Source organism: Engraulis encrasicolus, chromosome 22 (assembly GCF_034702125.1).
Source record: "Engraulis encrasicolus isolate BLACKSEA-1 chromosome 22, IST_EnEncr_1.0, whole genome shotgun sequence".
NCBI classification, from domain to species: domain Eukaryota; kingdom Metazoa; phylum Chordata; class Actinopteri; order Clupeiformes; family Engraulidae; genus Engraulis; species Engraulis encrasicolus.
This window is the reverse complement of record NC_085878.1, coordinates 12040318-12062581: the sequence shown is the minus strand read 5'-3', so window position 1 is coordinate 12062581 and position 22264 is coordinate 12040318. Positions and strand designations below refer to the sequence as shown.

Below are 22264 nucleotides of genomic sequence, written 5' to 3'. Positions count from 1 at the left end.
CATGTCCTGGAAACATTCCACATGATTCTGACAGATGCTCTTCTTATAGTTCACAACCTGCTTCTGTGGGAAAATGCCACAGTTAGGCCTATACCACAGCAACATCATCTACTATATATTAGTCAGCTTTTTCATATCAATATCAAGGAAAAGAAATTAGGCTCTAATACAAACATGCTTCCTCTTTTTGTCTCTGCATATTTTGTTATTCATAAACCACAAAGTAAAAAAAAACAGGGCGGTAAGGTAGCATTTTCCATGTACAAAGCATGTGAGTCAGTGGCTGAACAATTGCAGACAGGGCCTCAGGGCAAGACACTGATAGGGCCCCCCCATATGGCCTGCCAAGCTCACAATAGGGCCCCCACCACCAATGCAGGAGGGCCCTGGCCCGTGGCAAATGCCCTGCTCGCCCCCCACCACAGCTCCGCCTCTGATGTGAGTAGGTCAGAGGAACGGGAGTGACATGTCTCCCATTTGTCATAGTCACGTCAGCTCCTTGTGGTGGACACATTTAATCAGAGGTGGAGGTAGCCTGAAATCCTCCCAAGTCATGTGCTTTTTTCCTGTACATGTACGTGAGTTTAACTAATCAGTCAGTGATTAGATCACAAGGATCAGGTCAAAATTTTAGCTGGTTCAGAAAATGACTAGGCCTATCAAATATTGTAGGGCCTATGCAAATACATTTTTGGGGGTCTTTTTCAACGTTATTTGATAGGACACTGTGAGAGATGGACAGGAAGGGAATTGGGAGAGAGACTGGGAGGGGTCCGCAAAGGACCCAGGCCGGGAATCGAACCCTGGTCAGCCACATGGCAAGCGAGTGCCCTACTGGTTGGCCACGGCAGGGCCGCATCCGAGTTTTTATTAGGCTATCTGAATACAGACTGTCAACCTTCAAAGCAAAATGTATGGATTTCTTTGCAATGGAAAAATGTATTTTTAATACCATATTACAAGGTTCAAAATGTTCTGCTGTAAGAACACAGGAGTCAAATGTTCACTAATGTATGTGAGCTCTGGTTGATGGGTTTTTTTTTTATTTTCGTGGAAATGTACGGAACACCGTACGGAAATAATTCACTAATTTCAGGTCAGGGAAGAGAGAGAGAGAGAGAGAGAGAGAGAGAGAGAGAGGTGATGAAGAGCGAGAGAGAGAGAGAGAGAGAGAGAGAGAGAGAGAGAGAGAGAGAGAGAGAGAGAAGCAATCAATGAATAATAAGCCTACTCATTATCTGCAAGCCAAATGACCAGGAGTAGTGTGTGGGTTACTGGGCATGATATTCATTAGAGAGACCAGTCAGTGGCAGGCCCAGCTGGACCCAGCTCACAGCAGATTAATCCTTTATATTCAGATAGGGCCTAAAGCCTCTTTCCTGTCCTCCAAACTGAAATGTCATCTCTGAATATTAAAATATAGTGTCAGCGGAATGGAAGGCACCATCAAGAGGGTCCAGATGCAGGATACATGTATGATATTAAGGCCTTGATTACATGTAAATGGATATTTTAAAATGTGAATAATGTTTTTTTTATCCATTTACAAAAAAACAGCATGTGGATTAAAAAAAACACCTTGCCAGGTGTGTTTTTAGCTCCCTAAATCAGATGTTTTAAATGCTGAGTTTTAAGAGGAGATTTCTGTTTACAAGAACTCTGTTTACATGTGAGCAAGAGGGCCAAACCATTGCATTTACAAACATATCCATATACATGTACACAGGGGTCTAAAAGGGAGAAGCACCATTCTTATCATCATGTGCGTCAACAGAAAAATGTCCCACTAACAAGTTGATAAAGATTGCAAGTGGTGTCAGGGACTGGGAATAATAATTAACAATTCTTTTTTTTCCTGAATAGTTAGAGTTGTAAAAGGCCAGTAGGACCAATTTAATAACATGAAGTAGACTGGAAATTCCCAGTCTGTCCTGTGTGCTCGTTCCGAAGGGCATGGAAACCTTGGTTGAAATCTTCACCTGAGTGAGGGATCCCAAACATAGAATAGAGATGGAGGGCAAGACATATGATTGGGCAAATGGAAGCTTGTAGTTTGTTTACAGATACACCATGACAACAACAGATGCCAAACCTGCTTTCCATCAAGCAGTTGGAAGCACTATTTTAAATAGTTTAGATTTACCTCCCCTACAAGAAAATGAATATGGTTCTCAGACCTCACTTATCATACATTATGACACAGAAGTGAGTACAAACACCCCTAACCTTTCTGCAGATATGTATGTCTTCAATGGGGGTGTAATCACTCTTGTGTCATTTTGAGACCTTAATGGCTGTATTTTGAGTTAACAATTAAGCGGTTTTACGATGGCTACTTTTCATGATGCCAAAGTGAAATTTCTTTAATGTTGTCACCCCATGAAAATATATCCTTATAAATCTGCAGAAATGTGAGGGGTGTAGTCACTTGACACACTGTATAGTCTGGTGAAAGCCACTGTGAACATAAGGCGGTATTACTGTAAGTGGGAAATCAAGTTGTGTTGAAGCTGTAATAAGTTGAAAGTGTTCTATCGTGGTCTGTCATGTGAAACATACAGGTACTTCAGGTAATTTAGGTGACCTGATTTGAGCAGCAGTCTTTGATCTCTGTGGTGGGAACCTACCAGCTGTGTGTATCAACATGTTGATCTCTCCAAGGACATGTTGTACATGGTAACAAAGGTGACACTTGTATCATTGAGATTTTAATGCTGTTTTGCAAGTAAATATTTTGCTTAGCTTTTTTAATTAATATTTGCTTAGCTGGCAGCATGCATAAAAACTGTCCATGTAAGTTTGTGGTTTGCCACATCCTCTGCAACAGTGCCTAAGTCTGCATAAATGCTAGAGTGGCATGTTGAAAAAAGAGGTGAAAATGTGTGTTTGTAGTAAACTTGTGTCTAACATGAGAGAAGAACCTTTTATCAGGAAGTGTTGTGTTTGTTATCATTTCTTACATCTTGGCTGGATGAACGCAACTCCTCCTATCTTAGTCTTGCCTTGTGCCGACTAACACATACCGTATGCAACGGCTAAAACACTAATATGCAATGTAGAATGTATTTTATTGTCACTGTAGGCCTACTAAATGTACAATGTAAATGTGAGACCATCTCACTCACGTCAACATTTATGTGTATGAGTCTGGTTATGTATAAGGTAACCACTAAGAGGCAGGATCACTTCACTCCTGTCATTGGTCCCTCCCCGATAAGTTTCAGGTCCAGTTCAAAGTTCACGTATTGGTCTACAAAACAATTCATGGCATGTGCATGCCCCATATCTGATGTGCTGCACCTATCCCTTAGATCTGCCGACAGAGGCCTTCTCTCTGTGACCCGGTCCACCTCAAGAAGGTGACTGAAACATAGCAATGGCCCTGTTTCTGGTGCATAGTTCTTTCAGACATCCGATTTGCTCATTCTACTCTATATACTCCATATACAGCATATTCTATATACTACTTCAAGGTCAAAACCCTGCCTTTGATGCCTCTTGATCATCTATTTTTCAATATGTTGGGTCTTTGATGTGTGTGATTTTTTTTTATCTGTGCAGGCAAAGGTGCAACCTGTGCTTGCCCCCCTTTTGTACTGAACTATAGCTTGTACGTAGGCCAAAGTAGAAACAATATCTATCATAATCTTCTAATCTATCATAATCTCATAATGTCTTTGACAATCTTTGATGTCTTTTAATGTCTGACATCTTTGACGATTACTCTTTTGTGCAAACAGATGTAATGCCAATACTTTCAAATTCAATGTGGTTTTATTCTGGGCAAAAGGAAAGACAGCTTCATCTTTTACCTTTTACTTTCAAGTTAACTATTAATATTGAACACGGTTCTTGCTGCCACTAATTTCATTACTATTAAGTAATTTGCTAATTACATTACACAAAACATAGGCCTCCAGCCATTTTCCTCAGCAGCTGTTTTACTATGAAGGACGCAGCCAGGTCACACAGTGTTCAAATGTATTCCTTATTCCTGGAATTGGATATGATGCCGTTTTTCTTTTCTTTTCAGTGACGGCACTTCAGCACACAAAGCTGTTGATGTGCCAGCCAAATTGAATTGGCATGAGTAGGCTATTCATGTTACCACAGCTGCAAACGCCTGGCAATGCATAATTGGCGGCGTCTCTCACACAAACACATATTCACAATACACAATAAAAATGTAATAAAACACTCTGTTGGTTTTAGAATCCCATTATCGTTATCACAATTGCAATATCTTAAAGGTCATAGCTCCCTTTAATTAATTAAAGGCCAGATACAATGGCATTGAAGATCATGTTCTTTCTTCCAGGATGTTATGCACTGATGGGCAGCTCTCAGCTCACTGCGCCCCCTGTTGGCTCCAGACTGTATGTGTAAAGCAATGTTATTCCTAATCTACTGACAGATGGCAGTGTTGCATCAGTAATGGATCATTGGACTGCAATACTATACAAAGGGATGAGTTCTGTGTAATCACACATTGTGGACACTTTATTAATAAGAACAAAGAGCTGAGCCTGGTTGCCTTTTATAACTTGTATGAACAGTAGTACACCACATGATCTGTACACCACATGAGAGCACAATCTGTTTGTAATGGTGTTGTGAATTGAAGAGAGAACCTTTGCTGTAAGAACCTCTGATGTTGCCAATGTGACTTTGAATGTATGATTCTCTACTGCAGAGAGAGAGAGAGAGAGAGAGAGAGAGAGAGAGAGAGAGAGAGAGAGAGAGAGAGAGAGAGGTGATGGTGGCAGGCCATGTTTGACCAGACTTCTAGTTGGTAAGGTCAGATGCCCCCCCCTGATTTAACCACCACTATGCCATGAATACTAACTAACACACTAAATAAGGTGGTAACATGTGTGGTGAGAGTAAAAACAGGCAGCGTTGAATGGGCCTTTTGTTTTCATAACAGAGGTGGAGTTGTCTCCCTCTACCTGGAGTGGTGATGTCATGCTTTTTAGTCAGCTCATAAAGGTTAAGACACAAGAGCCACCACCTCGACACAGGTGACTGAGCCATACTTATAAGGAACAGCAGCAGGCATTGTTCAGACACGTTCCCCTCTTGACTCCTGTTGGGCTCTGGGCCAAGATTGTTTCTTGACGTGTCTTATGAACAAAAACAGTGGGTGCGGCTGGCCACTGGGACGCAATGATGTGTGACACATTTTGCACTCATACCTCCCTCTGGCATAACAGCAAATAGGCTACAACCAAGTGACTGGCAGGGCCTCAACTTTACCATACATCTGTGTTTTTTTCCTCGTGTTGTATGGAGTGAGGTCATAGGGATGTGAGGCAGCTGGTTTCAACTACTGGGCGCCTCTGGAGACACAGCGGCCTACAGATTGCATTTTGGGTGTGGTGTGTTCTTCTGGAACGTCCAGATCTTAAAGGGGTATGCCACTATTTTGGGGCTTAATACAGTTAAAATCGTTGGCTGGGGTTTATAAAGGTGCTAAAGTGTCTTATTTTTCATGTAAGCCGTTGTCTTGCTTTAAGACAAGTTAAGAGGGAATATGTCGCTAAGCTAGTGAAAGTCAATGTATCCGTGTAGCATTGTAGCATGCTACACAGATACATTGACTTTCACTAGCTTAGCGACATATTCCCTCTTTTAACTTGTCTTAAAGCAAGACAACGCTTAACATGAAAAATAAGACACTTTACCACCTTTATAAACCCCAGCCAACGATTTTAACTGTATTAAGCCCCAAAATAGTGGCATACCCCTTTAAACAGAAATACTGTGGACGACAATAGAGCTTCAGCATTCATATCTTTAGTCTAAAGGGGGGGATTTCTGACTAGTACACATTATGTTTTACACAGTATACAGTTCATATATACATCCCATATGTGAGTATTTACATGTATGGATGGGAGTAGGTACTAGAAACTCATAGCAGAGAAGACACCATACTGGCACGTGAAGTTATACTGAAGCTTCATATAATATGCACTTCCAAGTGTTCTCTGTTTAAGACAACCCAGTGCTCTCTCCTTGTGTTCTGGCAAATGTGCACAGGATGACATAGCCCACATTACATCATCTCCCAGGCATGAGCAAACAATCGCAGAGAGACTGGATTCAATTAGTGTGCCACCACCTGCAGGCCCTCCCCCATCCTATATATGGACGTATGTTTACACTCAGCGCCATGGAAACCAACCCCCATCCACGGACTCTAGGTGTCCATTATGATGATTCATAACATTTTACAACTTCACGGTGGGTTCATAAGTGTCATTTACAACAGTGTGAGGGTTTGCGGCCAGTCCATAGTTTTCCATGAGCAATGAGATCAAAGGAGAGAGAGGAGACATATGGGAGACATCAGTAATACATAAAAACATTTATTATTCAGGATGTTTCATTTCTTTTTTTTTACAGTGCCACAGAGCCATGGAGTTAATAACAGTACATAATATTTCCTCTTCTTGAGTCCAGAGTTGTTGAAGTTATTAAGGTACAAAATAAGAAAGCAGTGGAGAGTGCCTTACCATCGATATTTATATTTCTATAATAGATTTTTTTTCGTATATACGAAGGAGGGGGTTGGGATAGGAGGTTTCTGTGAAGAGGTCTTGAGATGGACATCTATATTACACATCAAAAGATTGAACGTTTCACAGGGCAAGGGCCGTTCCACTTCAGTGGGAATTTACATAAGCATGATCCAGCTAACACCCCCCACCCCAAAAAAACAACAACAAAAAGATAAAATAAACAAAACAAATAAAACAGCAAAAACGCTTTAGCGCTACCTGACATCACGACCCAAAAACACAGATGTACAAACCCTTCAAAAATCAATCACAATACACAGACGCACAGGACAGACAAAACAAAAAGAGAACATGATTTTCTTTTCTTTTTAAAAAAGGGCCTGGTTGGTCCACAAAAGGCTACGTTCACACATCTCATTTTCAAGTTGAGGTGTAAACAGAAGACAGAAATGATCAAATGGAATGTTAAAATCGTTCTGAGCGTTCACATCTAAAAGCATGCTTTTGTGTTCCCCATTGGAAAAAAAACAATAAAACTCCTGTTGACCTCCAACACAATGAATTGTATATTTGCTTGGATATAAACTAACTACATACGTGTATAAGAGGGTGCGTCTTCGTATGTGGTCTTGGTGTGTGTGTGTGTGTGTGTGTGTGCGGTCTGGGAGGGTGTATAAAGTATTTGTGTGTTTTCATTTAGCGAATCATCTGCCTTCAGTAGTTTGACTACTGAGAAGGCTAGATTGCGTAGTAGTTCACAGGGCTGTCCCAGCATTAAAAATAGCTGTAAAAGAATTACCTACAGTGGTTTCCTGGAGAGGACCTCTTAGCTTGAGGGTTACAGCAAAACAAGAGTGAGATCCAAATCATTAAAAAGGGGAAAACTCCCTCTGGAGTTGATGAACCTCATCAGTCTTTGGCATAGGAGGACCAGCTCTCTTCTGATTACACATTTATGTAATACACATCAGCCTAATCTGATATTCACTCATATCCTTTTTTTTCCAAAAGAAAAATAACACGTGGTTTGAACACACCACTTTCAAATAGCTTCAACGCAATTTACGCAAACAAGTTAGTTCCCTTGTCAAAGGAAAAAAAGAAATGAATGAATGTATATATTTTTTTAAAGAATCGTTTCAGAGGGAGGGCACACACAGAAGAGACAAGACTACTGTGAAACCCGGACAAGAGGTTAATACTCATCGTCAAGCCGCATCTCTGACTTTTCATATCACACACACACACACACACACATATGCACACACGCACAAACAACTATTGTGCTCATATTCGCACATACACACATGACACCTCAGGCAATCAGAAGGAGCAGTCACAGCAGAAATGCTTTCGCCCAGTGCTGACACCACCAGAGTAGGCTATGCTGCTCTTTCATTAGGGGGGCTTTGCAAACAGAGGGATATTACAAGATAAGAGTTGGTGTACTACTAACTAACATCTTTTAATAAAGTCAAGTCATGGATCCAGCCTACTAGGAGGTTTACCACATGATCTATCCCAACAACTCTGTTTTTGGGGACAACTCGCAAATGCCAGATCAAGACTGGGTTTCTAACAGACTACAGTGTAATGTCATTCTCAAATCAAACAGTCTGTGATTTTTCTGCCTGACACAAAGAGCTGCTCTGTGTATTGGAGATGAAGCAGACCACATTACTGTGCCAGACTTGGTAAAGATTCAGAACCCTGTTTTTCCCCTACTGTCTGTCACTGACACCAGTGCTAGATTCACACAAGATCTCAGCACTGAGTCAGCCAACAGAGCTCGGTCAACTCTGAAACATTCAAAATAACGGTCCATAGCACTTTCTGAGAAGGTGCCGGTTTAGCTAGGGCCTCTTGCTGTGAAGCCTGATAGTTGTCAGAGGTTAGGTTACTGTTTAGAGGTGGGGCTGAGACATTCAGTCATCATCTGGTTTGGATGGATCAATGGCACATCTGCTCTATGCTGGCGCTCACAATCTCCCTCTACCTCTCCTGAGGCGATTCCTAGCAGGTGGCTTTATGTAGTGCCAAGTGAACTTTGAGTACGGGTGTAAGTGGTAACTCTTCAAATAGAGGAATGTTATAGGGGGCATTTTCCTAGGGAAAACGGGGTGAAAGGGCTCCTCTTCTAGTAGATTTACCACTCAAGTAAATCTGATTTGAGGCCATATTGAAATGCTAACTCGACAGACCCAGGCCTGCAATCTGAGGGAGAAATCATGCTCTCCAGTAAGATGTGACCATCTTGTCCAGATTGTTTAGCTCAGAACAAAAACAAAAGAAAAAAAACACAAGACAAAATAAATGGAAAAAATACCCAAATAAGACATCGGGCCAAAAAAAGACACACAACAACAAGAGAGTGAAGACAAACAAAAATGGAATGAACTCCCCTGGGGGGGGGGGGGGGGCACAATCACAGCTGGAATGATAATATATAGCACATAATAGTAACAACAACAGTAAAAAAAAGAAGAGAAGATTTAAATGCAAAAAAAAAATAAACAGAAAAAAAGAAAAAGAAGAGGGCTGTTCCAGTTATTTCCCTTCTTCCCGACGGTGCTCTGGTTGGTTGGTTAGGTGGTTTGTTGGTCTGTTCGGTTGTTGAGGACGCCTTGGTGCTCCGAGAGTTTGGCACAAGACCGGATGGAGAGAGGGAGGAGGGGGGAGGGGAGGCAGGAGGGAGATGGTTGAGACCAGGTGGAGTAAAAGGGGAATCAGGAGTGGGGTTTGGCAGGCAGGCAGGCAGGAGGAGATGGATGGAGGTGGGGGAAGAATGGGGACCAGGGTTAGGGTGGGGTAGGGGAGGGGATGGTGGGACGGCGTGGACTGGTCGCACAGTGGAGTTAATCCCTCTCCATTCGTTTTCGGCGTACTGAAAAGAGAGAAAGAAGGTAGAGAAATGGAGAAAGGAAGAAAGAGGGTGATAGACATCACAGAGAGAGAGAGAGAGAGAGAGAGAGAGAGAGAGAGAGAGAGAGAGAGAGAGAGAGAGAAAGAGAGAAAGAGAGAAAGATAACTTGGGTTATTCATCAGCACCTGGTAAATCTGCCTCAGATGTCTGTGTAGGGGGGCAGTGTATCAAATGCCGCTAGCTGGCCGTGGGGGGGTGAACTGGGCCTGTCACATGTTGCCAGGGGCACGTCATGGGCAGGGCCAGAGAAGGGGTGGTGCCACAGACACGGTTTACTGACTCATCCAGAAACACGTGTGCACTGGGAGGGAGTGGTGAACCTCTTAATAGAAGAGACGTATGGCTCCATTCCTATTATAGGAGAGAAACGCCATAGATCTCTGCTACTACAAGGTTTACCACTGCCAGGGTTAAAGGTAACACACCCAGGTGAGTGACTAAACCTGCTATCTGAAATGACTCCAGTGGAGTCACAGGGCAAAGCTGAAGCAGTACATTCTGACCAAGGACAAATGGGCCGAGACTGAAACATGCACTTTGAGGTGTGACAAGTCGTATACAAAAAGATAGCAGATCGGAAGAAAACCAAACAGGGTCATGAACAACCTCCTTTAGTGTGTCATGAACAACAATAAAGCCTACTTGACTTGACTTTCAACTATGTCAACAGCTGAACTTATCTTCGAAACAGAAGGCAAGTCGCGCTGAAGACCAGACCAGCCCAGATCATCCTCGGTCAGAAACTGATAATTCTACAGTGCACCACTGACACTTTGTCCTCAAGTCATAAAAGCACACGATTTTTTAACACTTTGTCCACACGCTTGCATGTAAAAAACCTAGAGGTGGGCTTTTAGTGTGAGCCAGGTTAATGTCTACTTTCACACACACACGGCAAATGCTTCAACTGTTAGGAAAAAACACAGTTAAGAGGGCATGCTTTCCACTTCCAGGCCCTGTGGTCACAGCCATGCGCACACTATATACCGGAAACTGAGACAGAAGAAGGGAGGGAGGCAGGGAGGAGGGTAGTCAGAGGGGCCATCTATAGAGGAGGCTGCTCTGGTGTTTGTGGATGGAGGACACAGCAGCAGAGGCATCAGGCTACTGTATGGATGACACCTAGGCAGCACTGGAGGCTAAGATCCGATGACCCCAGCCACAGCCAGACACCCGTAGTGCTTCTGAGGAGAGGAGATAAGTAATATGCGCCCACAGTAAACACACCAAACAAAAAACAACTGAATCTCCGAGGCAAATGGTGCTAGCAATTCCCCATGGTAACGTGGTGGTCAGACAATCGCGTATTCACAAGGGACGGTAATGCAGTTAACGTGTTTCAGATTGCAAGATAAAAAAACCCCTCTAAACAGGACAGAAAGTCCCCCTTTCTTTCTCTCCAGTCAGATGCATCTGGAGCTATGTTGGAAGAGGAGTGGAGCTGGTCACGCCCCTGTAATGGCTTTGAAGAGGTCTTGAGGGGGAGGAACACATGCAGCTGAGAGGAAATGACTGAACACTGGGGACCTCAGTCACAAATCCACCCCCCACCCCCATCTTACTTTCCCACACATCCAACGACCAATAATGAAATTGCCGCTGCCAGCAAGCAGAAAGACACTTCTCTCCTGATATTAAATCATTTGAGTTGGACGATGTTGCAGTCACTGGGGCTTATCAGTTATCACCGTGAATGAGAAATGTTTGATTGTGGGTGGTACTGATGATGTCATTCCACCCTCAATGTGATTAACAGTCATTTTATAATAGGTTGCAATGATGATTAACCTTTGCTGACATTTCATGTTCCTGCTTGGATTTAGAGACAAGGGCAGACAGAAATGCCAAATTAATTTAGGCTTACGTAAAATCTCTCTTTTGATAATCGTAAGTAATTCAAGTGAAATGACCACAAGGCAGCCTATTTTGTCTATTTTTGTCAATTTCCGATTGTGATTTATGTTGCCAAGGATTTTTTTTGGGGGGGGGTTCAACACAGTAATTAAACAGTGATCCTCAGACTGCATGCCTTTCATGACCTACACATCAAGCTCCACTCAATGTCATGTCCTCCAGAAAACAGCTGCATGGCATTATCCCAAGTTTACTTATGTTGCTGCAGAGTACGCAGCTTTTCATTGATGGTTGAAGTAGCGCCAGTCTACAAGGGAGCCTGCTTAGTTTCTTCAAAAGAAAAAGAAAAAATTGAGCTGGAGGATCAATTTTATGCAGACAGTGTTTAGCGGTCGTAGAGCCTAAAAGGTAATTTGACCTTGGAATAGCACTGACTCCATGTCAGCTTGACCATTTCACGCACATCTGTGCAAAGAAATGTTGGGTCCTGACATCATGCAAATAAAACCATCAAGAAACGGTTCATGCCCAAAAAATGACAGCAAATAAAACTCTGTTTGGGGAGAACAACACAGTGGTTGCAGACACCAGTCTATATATGCCCATGTGTTTGTTTTTCTGTCGTCATCTATGGTAAAAGTGCCTGAAGAGTATGAGCAGCAGGGCTCTAAATTAACTTTTTCCACCACCAGCCAATTTGGCTTGTGGACATTGTTTCTTACCAGCCAAATAGAAGTTCAACTAGCTATTTTTTTTAATCTCTCCAAAATAAACTATGCATTAGGCTAGTTATTTTTTTAATTATGGTTATTTTGTTCAATTATTTCCACAACACAGATACACTATAGGCCTACATAGGCCTACCAGGCCTATGCTTACAGAATAAGCATATTATGGTGTATATTTTTTTCATTATTTTTTAACTTCTGCTTTATTTTTTACTTTCATTAGGCCTAATCAATTTCATTCGTTTTTATTCCATTCCTCTGAAAACAGTGAATCACATCACACAAGCCACCTTTAACATACAGTAGCATAGCCTAACCAAACACACAGCCAAACACTACAAAACCTCACATAGGGCCTACGCACACTCCAAGGAAGGAGAAGAGATGAGCGGAAAAAGAGAGGAGAGAGGAGGAGCTCTTCTCTACCATGCGCAACAAAATGACAAGAAGCCTATGTTTAACTAAAAGTAAATAATATCACGGGGGAATCTTCGTTTCCTTTGTTACTTCCATAGCGCCGTCGTTTTTTTTTGTTTTTTTTGTTTTTCTTTCCGATGGCGTGGGCTTTCCAACTTGGTTGTGTCAGGACTCGGAACATTTCAGAAGACAACTGACAGCTCTATGCTCACACGACTCTGACAGCTCTCCTCCTCTGCCCTTGTCGCAATTTCGTTCCACAACCACTCCTTTTTTAACGTCACTACTATTACTGTTAGGCCCTAATTACTAGAATACTAGAATTCACCAACACACATAACCTTACAGAGCAGAAGTAGCTCTGGGCATAATCTGCGTTAGTCCTGTTATTGAAACGGTCAGGCCGCAGCTTCAAAAAAGGCAGCCTGTTACAGCAAGGTTCATGCTAGTAATAATAGCAGTGACGTTAAAAAGGTTGTAGCGAAAGCGACGCGAGCATAGGAGCAGAGCTGCCTGTCAGAATAGTAGGCTGGTCGTCTGAAAAGTTTTCAGTCCTGGCGCGCACTGCATGGAGTTGCCGCTGTCAGCACCAGACCTGTCGCTTCAATGGGATCTGTCGCTTTTGTCATCTGATTGGCCCAAATGAACGATCCATGTTTTATGGGCTGTCCACGGTGGGAGGATACGTCGTGACGCTAGTGTCCATGCGTAATGTAGGAAATCTCGCCGTCTAACGTTCGTCATAGCAGCGGTTTACCGTTCATAATTTACTGTACTCGGGCGCTACTAGCCAAATTGGCGGGTAGTTAATTATTTCTACTAGCCGAAATTAATTTTCACCAGTGTTTGGCGGGTTGGCTGGTGTTAATTTAGAGCCCTGATGAGCAGTCTTTTTGAGTTACTCATCTTTGGAGTAATTTAAAGCTCACTGAACTGAGTAGCCTGTATGCTCCACAACCCAGTGGAAATAAAACCATCAAGAAATGGTGATGCCCAAAAATAGTTATAAACTCTTCCTTTAAGAGTTATGAGTTGCGGCTCACTGTTTTCATTTGTTCGCTTGTCTGACTGCTGTGACCCTGAGAGTGCGGTCTTCTCTTACCTAAGTCGTTGTTCTTGGTGATGGCTGCAGCCGCTCGGGAGCGTGGGCCCTGCTGGGTGAAGTGGTAGCCGAACTTGATGATGTTTGTGTTCTGTTCCAGCATCTTGGCGATCTCCATCTCTGCCGACGTCCCCAGCTGCTGCCTCTGACGGACAGACAGACAGATGGAAGTGTGTTACTCAACATTTCATTACAGTTCACTTACAGTAGCTTGTAGTGTACGCGAGTATCTCATTCCCGGGAACTTACTTCAGAGAAGCTACAGAGGAGAACAAACTTAGCATTACGAGCAGACATGGCACATTCGAGGTGCGGTGGAAAGCCTTGAGAAATGGAAGCTTGCAGTTTGCTTGAAAAGATACAACTGACATGATTGGGTATGGGCTACCTATATGCCACATGTTTCACACATAATGCCCAATAAACGGCCATGGGCAATTGCAACTAGCCTCCAGACTATCTTGCTTGTGAGATAGTCTTGTGTTAACCAGGCAAGGGATGCTCTATGGGTCTAAGAGTTTTGTGAAAGCAGAAGGCTGAGGCATGGCCCTTTTCCAGTTCTTCACTACATTAGTTTGTAGCATCAGTGTCAGTCTGTACGTGTATATGTCTTACTACAGAGGACCTAGAGATAAGCAGAAGGGAACAGAGTAAGCCTTTCAATAAGTATACTTGACAGAGAGCAAATAGTGGTGGTTGGTAAATGAAGGGTAGCTTCATCAGGAAGGCAAATACTCTACAGGTCTTTCAGCTTTCTCAAGTTGTTATTTCCAGTATATCCGGTCCCTAGGGGTTGGCATCAGTACCTGGTTGTCGATTTTGATCTCCGTGAGGGTGTCGTTGTCCTTGAGCGCGTCCACCAGGGCCTGAACGCCTGCACCCGTGATGAAGTTGGACTCCAGATTCAGAGCCTTCAGAGCCTTGTTCTCTCGCAGCATCTCGCTGAACGCCTGTACGGGTGAGAGAGAGAGAGAGAGAGCGTGCAAGCGAGAGAGAGCGATATTTAACACTCATTTGTGACATTCACTGGTTCACAATACAACTCACAGCAATCTGTATAATTACAAATTCATCATGCTAAGGGAGGACAGTGCAACTTCTAATGTGTGTCGACGAGAGAAAGAAAGATGGAGAGATATAGAAAGACCGATAGAAAGTGAGAGTGAGAGCGACAGAGAGATGGGAAATGTGAGCCTAGAGATGCGAGATGTGGCGCTCGTCCCGTACAGTGCCCACTGAGTAGGTGCATGTGAAAGCAAACACAGCCCAGGGGGAACAGGACGGGATCCTGCAGACCCAGGAAATGTGCTCATTCATCCACAAACCCCTCCAGGCTCACAACACAACGCACAAAAAAAGACAGACGTGTTTTGTAAGAATGGCACCATTCAGGTGAATCTTGTTCAGACTGCTTCATGACCAGCACCACTTGACAGAAGGGCGATGACTAACCAACCAAATATCCATCCAACTTGTTCACGGACATTTTCTTAAGGGTGAATTCAATAAATGCCCATTTGGACACACTTGTAATGGGTATTCATCTCAAAGGTCTAAAAACGGCCACTTACAGGCATCTTGTTAAGGTCGAAAATACACGTACTGATGTAACCGGTCAGAATAGTTTAGATGGAAAGCCGGCTAGTATGTAATAATATAATAATGGGCTTGGTGAAGTTCTAACTATAGAGAGCCCACAGAGCATGACTGTGGGGTAAATACAGCACCAGTGAAAGCAAACCAAGAGTTTAGTCCGCTTCTTTAATCTTGAAGTAAACTCCTTTAGTTCTTCATCCACCTTTCTCCATGGCAGTGCCCTCTTTTTTCCCAGGAGATTTGCCACAGACACCACTTGACTTACCACGGCGATGGGGTCATTGCTCCGCGTGGCCGCCAGGCTGACCTTCTTGACGTGCGTGTTCCTCTCCAAGGCCTTGGCAAACTCCTTTAGCGTAGGGATGGGAATGTTCTGGAAGAGAGAGGACATGGAGGCGTTGAGGCTTCTGAAGATGAATAACGTAATCAACTACTAATCGATGGGTGGAATCCAGCCATCCAATCATCAAATTATATTGATTAGCAGCAATTACATTTGACGATGATGTTCAGTTGTTAAAATATTTAGTTGGCTAAATTATTGTTACTACTACAAATCAGACTTCTCTAATACTCATGAACGGCCATCCGGGTACTTTGCTCTTAAATTTACGTTACACCCCTTTATGGGTGAAAAACCGAATGTCTCATTGACTTAATGCAACATCGGCTAGCCTAAATTTCATTCCATGCTTCAGCCACGGCTGTTTGGCTGTATTATTTGAACAGCCGGCAACCCAACACGTTTTCGGCATGTTGCACGTGAACAACGCTAGTCTACAGGTCCGTATCTTTCGTTTATTAAACCCCAACATCACCAATTGACTTGCATGGGTTGTTTTCCCCCATAAATAGGCGTAACGCACATGGAAAACGTCACGCCATTCATGAGTATACCACCACATCAGAATTCTTTGATGACACCATCTTAACCTTGAGCATTCTCATCAGTCTGGCTCTTACAGCAAACCTGTAAAGAACTCATTCTGGCAAAGGTCCTACAGACGGGACGTTCTCTCAAGGTCAAGATTAGACGGTGTCTAATGACTGTTTTAGAGCCAAAATAACGGAGGTCAGTTGGCCAGACAGCAGCAACACAGACAGTATGAGCAGACCCTGGCTAAAACTCCACAGCTAGTTCTTTGCAATGCAATAAAATGTAATATTTATTTATTTTAGGGGGGGGAAATGGTTGATTAATCACATTACTTACATTACTTATATTACATTACAGCACCAGGGCATTTGATGTGCATAGGGACTTTTCTTTGAACAACATATGGTGTATATATTGCAGATACCTTGATGTTGTTGAGGTTGACCTCCGTGAGAGAGGCGTCGTCAGCCTTTATCCTCTGCAGCGTGTCCTCCACGTTGGTGGGGTTTGGTGGCTCATCGAATACAGGGTTCATTTTCTCACCCTTGATGACGTCTACCACAAAGAGGAAATCGTTATAGTATTTTAATGTCACTGTATGTTGTATTTTTAGACCAAGAAGCCCTAGATGTCTTTAACAGTCCACACTATGTTGTACAGTACTGGGGGAAATTATTCAGGCAAAAAAGATTTGACTTGTTGAAGGAGGATATGAATAATGACCCTCCACATTGAAGGTTCAACGAGTCCAACTTGTTTAGCTGAAATCCCCAAACAAGCCTTTGTTTCCAAAGAGCAACTGTATTAGTTGCATAGCCGTAGAACTCCTGCTTTGCACTGTTTCACATTTACTTTAGCATTATGGTATTCTTGAGGCATTGGATATTAACAAAAAAAGTTCGTCAGCAGCGTGTACTCACTATTGTAGCCTTCTTTACTGCTGGTCCCATCATACGTCTGTGTACTTGTCACTAGTGTGTGGACTCCAAGAATAGCTGTGAGAAACAAACAGAAATGTCGGTATATGAATACATGTCCTTCAGCCAGGTTATGGTACCAGTGAAACCGCAAGTGTTGCAATAACTTTCTGATCATCTAATGTAGCCATTTTTAATTCAACAAATAATACTCATTAATGACATATTGGTGTGATTTCCATGGTAACCATGAACTGCAAATAGCCCCCCAGGTGAAAAAGTGGTTCAATTTAGTACAATAAAAGCACAACTGAAGTGTACTTAGCATGTTAAAAGCGCACTCACACTTTTTGTGCTAAGAAAAAGTATGTTTACAATATGCTTATTTAAAGTGTACTTAAAATTAGATGTAATTAAGTTGCTCTCAAAGAAAGTACACTTTGCGAACCATACATAAAGTGCACTTAGAAGATGTTTGGCTAAAGTGTATTTAGAGGAATATACTAATAGTGTTCTAATAGTGAACTTACTAAAAGTCTATTTTTTAATACCATATTGCAATTGCACTTTTTTTAAGTGCACTTTGATTATACTTCACCCAAGTGACTTCGAAGTGTGATTTTCTATAGTGCGCTTTAAAGTAAATCACTTTAACATATTGGAAGTATACTTTTTCTAAGTGCACCATGATTGTGCTTCATCCAAATATATTCAAAGTGTGCTTACACAAAGTGCATTTACCCATCATGCATCATCATGCATGTACCATCATGCAATGCACTTCTTGGAGCTAAATTTCTCAAACAGAAAGCCATTTACCTCTAAGGAATATCTTTAGTTTGCATGAAAATATTACTCATTGTTATATTCTGCATTTATTGTAGGAGTTTTAACATTTTAAAGTGGTACACAAAAAATGGCCATGTTCCCACCGTCATTATGATGGTCACGTATATGTTCTGGTATATATAGACTCACACTTCCCATGATATCATGGTGAGAGGTAAGTTGGAAGTAGTTGTTCAAACAAAGAATCAAGGGTCACCATTCATGATCAATTCCAATGATCAACTGCAGGAAGGTGGAACAAGAATGAAGTAAAGTGAAATGTGTATCTGAAATCTCTGTAACAATGCAATGATTGTAAATGTCAGTCGTGCTAGGCATGCATACTGTATCACTACTGTAACATGTGGCTGTGTGTAATGTACAAGCTCTGAGAACCAGCATGGATTGTAGTATTACATTTATATTATTCGTTGTACTTGGGAGTGTACTGTAAATATACTTCAAGCATACCTGCTATATATTTACAATACTTAATATGATATACTTTTTACATACTTAAAATGTTCCAATGTAGTCCAAAGAAGCATGAAGTTAATAAACTTTTATTGTACTTCTAGTAACAATAAAATGTTATAGAAGTGTACTCAAGCACACTATTAATGCCATACGAATGCATGAAAAGCGTGTTTGGAGCATACTTTCAAAAGTATGCTTGTAGTGCACTTAAAGTTGTCCAAAAGCGGTGCCAATTTAGCATCCTCAGTGTGCTGCAAGTGTGCTGAAGTACTGCTTTAGTAGTGCTTCAGCGCACTAATAGTGCAATGAAGCGCACTTTAAATCGCCGAAAATAGTACACTTTGTACTAAGTACGGTCAAAAAAAGTACACTTTAAGTATATGGGTTTTTCACCTGGGCCCTTTTATCACTTTCAGATTCATGACTACTTCACACTCGTGTCATATGAGGACTCAAGTCATGATTTGTAATATTTCTCAATTTTCCTTGTGCACACCAACGCTAGTGCGCTAGTGCTGATGCTTTCCTTAAAAATCTGTTTGTAGGCTGGTTGTCAATGGCAGGACAAGCCAGCAAGCGAAACTGAGAGGAGGATACAACAGGAGGTGGTGATGGAAAAGAGGTGATGAGGGTGCTGGATCCCATGTGGATAGCAGTACAGGGAGGGGTGATGTTCCATTGTTTTTCATGACGGACATGTGGAAATGTATTTTCATGTATGAGGGGGCTGAAACACGACCCAAAAGAGCACAGCAGACAGTAGACACGGCTCAGCCCTGGTGGATGAAAACACTGCAGTACAAAACGCTGTCCTGGAGAGATATCCATCTGGCTGCCACAAAGGGGGAACTTTTCTTTGCTTCTTCTCTTCTCCTTACTTCACAGAAGGCCAGAGAGAGAGAGTTCCAGTGAACAGAAGAACGCAGGTTTAGCGACGCGACCTGACATTAGAGACGAGACAACAAAAGCGGCCTAAAAGCAGAGAGACGCCTACTCCTCCTCCTGGCGGCCAGGTCCGAGTGAATTAGCCTCCCCTAAAAGCTTTCGACTTCAGAGTCACTCAGTGAGCAAAGAGGAATAGCTACGAGGCCTGCAACTGAGGGCCCTTTGTTAGCGCCGTCCACTTTCCCACACTTTCTGCTGTCTGAGTAGGCAGATATTTTTTTTTCATTCAGTTTAAACATCATTTGGACGCAACAATGTCTCACTGTCCTCGGTAATACTACAAATAGCACAAGGACAGAGAATTGATGCAAATAGCGGCAACAGTCTGGACTTCCTCAACTCCCCCCCCCCCCAAAAAAAAACCCTCCGCCTACCTGCCAGGTCACAGAGCTCCGTGTCTGTGGCGCTAGAGAGGGCTTCTTCTAGTTCCGGGTCAAGGGTCGTGACGTCCTGCGATTGGCTTTCCATGGGCTTCTGTTTGGGCACAAACGCTTTTCCTGGAGGGGAAAAAAAGAGAGAAAGAGAACAACGTAAGTTAACAGTCCCACATACTCGCATACAAAGACATCCACATGTTTCGTCTACGTTTCAGGGTTGCTGGGGCACAGTAGCTGGAGCAGGCACCCCCAAGTAATGGGCAAATGGCCCATGGTAGAGGCAGGGTTTAAATCCAGGTCAGCATGGGCCATTTCCAGACCCTAAACCAGTTCTCTCTCCCTCTCATTTCCTGTCTCTCTTCACTCCCTTGTCAAATCAAGGAACTAAATGCCAAAAGCATACTTGAAATATTTTATTTATATGAAACATTTTTCATTTGTTTGTTGGTTTGCTCATTTTTCCAGATGTATCTTTGTGGCTTCAGCTCGCAAGCAGGCACATGAGCAAACCAGGCCAAAGGCACATGGTCAAAGCCTGAGCAACACAAAGACCCCAGTTCTGCTGCCCTCCACACAGACACACACACACGCACACACACACACACACACACGCACGCACGCACGCACGCACGCACGCCACACGCACACCCCCCCCACACACACACACTCTCTTTACTGTGCTTCAGTGGCCTGAGTCAGAGTCAGGCTCAGGCTACAAACACCCAGTCAGCTGCTCGAAGTCACCATGGCGATTTGGCTCAAGCAGACATCACAATGAATAAAAACTACTCATGGGTTACGCCAAGTTGTGCTAACCAAGAAGGCCTCAGTTCACACCAAGATGTTTGTCAGCTGGGATACAGTGTTCGCAGAGGGAGGAGGCAAAAGGACGTCTGGAGGGGTTTAAGAAAAGTCCTCTTGCTCCATATTTGTTTGAGACCATTCACTGGAACAGCTTATTAGCACGTCAAGGCTTCAAGCCAGGTAGATGGGCTAATTAGAGAGATCACTTCTGCTACAGTAAAGACACAAAGAACAAGCAAAACATGGAAGACGTTAGGCCTCTCCAAACCTGTTCTGACAGCAACACTTTTGAATTATTATTTTTTTTGCACTGGATTCATGTATGCAGCAAACATAGCACAGTGGGCCAAATCCGATGGATCCATCAATGGATTTTATCGACTGACTCGGATAAAAAAGCATTTGTAACAATGGAAAATGGAATTACAATCAACTGCTAACGGTGGCAGAGTAAGCCACCGGAGTGCAAGGTTGCACTAATAACAATGGAATCAAATATTGGCATGGCAGTAGTCCAAACCTCGTCAGAGCCAATGCCAGAAGGGATTTACTTTCTAAAATACTGTCCTCATCTTCAAAAAACCAACAAGACAATATAACCAACAATATTAATATGCAAATGCGAAATGGAAAAGCAGTGTGCCTCAGGCAGGCAGTGGAACTTCTTACATCTGACAAGCGCGTATCTAGTCTGAAAATGTAGACACAGGCCAGCTGGGGAGATGAGTCAGAGGAAAGAGAAAGCCCAGGGCCAAGATTTCACTCACATCTCACCTTAACTGAAGTTCAAATCTACACTCTTGAACACAATACCACCTGAATAATCTCAAATATAATACAGTGCAAATACAGTATTGTGTGTGTCTGTGTGTCTGTGTGTCTGTGTGTCTGTGTGTGCGCGTGTGCGACATGAATCATGAACACATTTTCCCTACCAGTACAGCCAGCAAAACCCACAATATGCTATCAAATTTCCCATCAGCCTTACACAGGCTTTCCAGCATGACCACGTCTGCATGTACTATACTTCCACAAGTCTGCAGCCGCATCCAGCAGGGCTCTCCCCTCCCAAGGTTCCCCTGAATATGCTGACTGAGGTGGAACAGAGAGCAGTCTCATCCCTCTTACTTTTGCTTTAAACTGCAGTCTGTTGGTGATGCCAAAGGGGTCAGTAGTCCCGGGGCCCAGGTAGAGAGGTAGCCTAGAATTGGGTCCTCATAACATTGTACTGACCGGGGGCCCCCTTCAGATGACTGTCGCAGGCCCGACCACAGCTGTCGGTGGCCCTGCTCCCCTCACCCGACACGCTTTATTAGTGCCCTGGGGGGTGTATGGGTCATAGACTCCAGAGCCACACAGGGACTCCTAGTACCTTTGATGAGTTTCACTGCTTGCACTGCACTTTTCAAATAACCTCAAAAATGGGAGGCAGACAGACACTCATCTGCTTTTGCAATGAGCATGGGCCGTCTCTATTGCCTTCCGCTTTATTGCTTTTGTCTACCATGTTTCTATATTGCCATTTTGGACCGGCTTATTTCTAGTTGTCTGTAGTCTTCTCTGTGGTCGTGATGACAGTAGAACTTTTCATATGAGGAGTAATTAAGAAGTCAATTAAAATCTGGCAATGATCGCAGTATTGGAGCCTAATGCTTCGCAGGCAATAAAACATGCCAGTTTAAGAAATAAATTCCTCTGCTGCTCATTTGGATGGTGTTTTGCCTTCAGTTCAGTCACATACAGTATATCACGAAAGTGAATACACCCCTCACAGTTTTGCAGATTTTTGAGTATATCTTTTCATAGGAAAGCATTACAGAATTTTCACTTTGACACAATGATTAGTGACCTTTTAACAACATATTTAACCGCTTAAATTTCTTGTTCAGTCAGAA

The 22264-nt window shown here is 42.9% G+C and overlaps 1 protein-coding gene across 1 annotated transcript in view; it reads right to left on the bottom strand.

The window, feature by feature from the left end:
* Positions 1-8932: 8932 nt before the first annotated feature.
* Positions 8933-22264, bottom strand: part of tmod2 (tropomodulin 2) — a 33461-nt gene continuing 20129 nt past the window's right edge. Inside the window, exons 4-10 of the mRNA XM_063188314.1 lie at positions 19563-19685; positions 16942-17016; positions 16446-16576; positions 15410-15517; positions 14355-14498; positions 13549-13693; positions 8933-9408 (exon numbers count right to left, since the gene is read on the bottom strand). Coding sequence (XP_063044384.1) covers positions 9380-9408; positions 13549-13693; positions 14355-14498; positions 15410-15517; positions 16446-16576; positions 16942-17016; positions 19563-19685 — 755 coding nt within the window. The 3' untranslated portion in view covers positions 8933-9379. The remainder of the gene's footprint in view (positions 9409-13548; positions 13694-14354; positions 14499-15409; positions 15518-16445; positions 16577-16941; positions 17017-19562; positions 19686-22264) is intronic.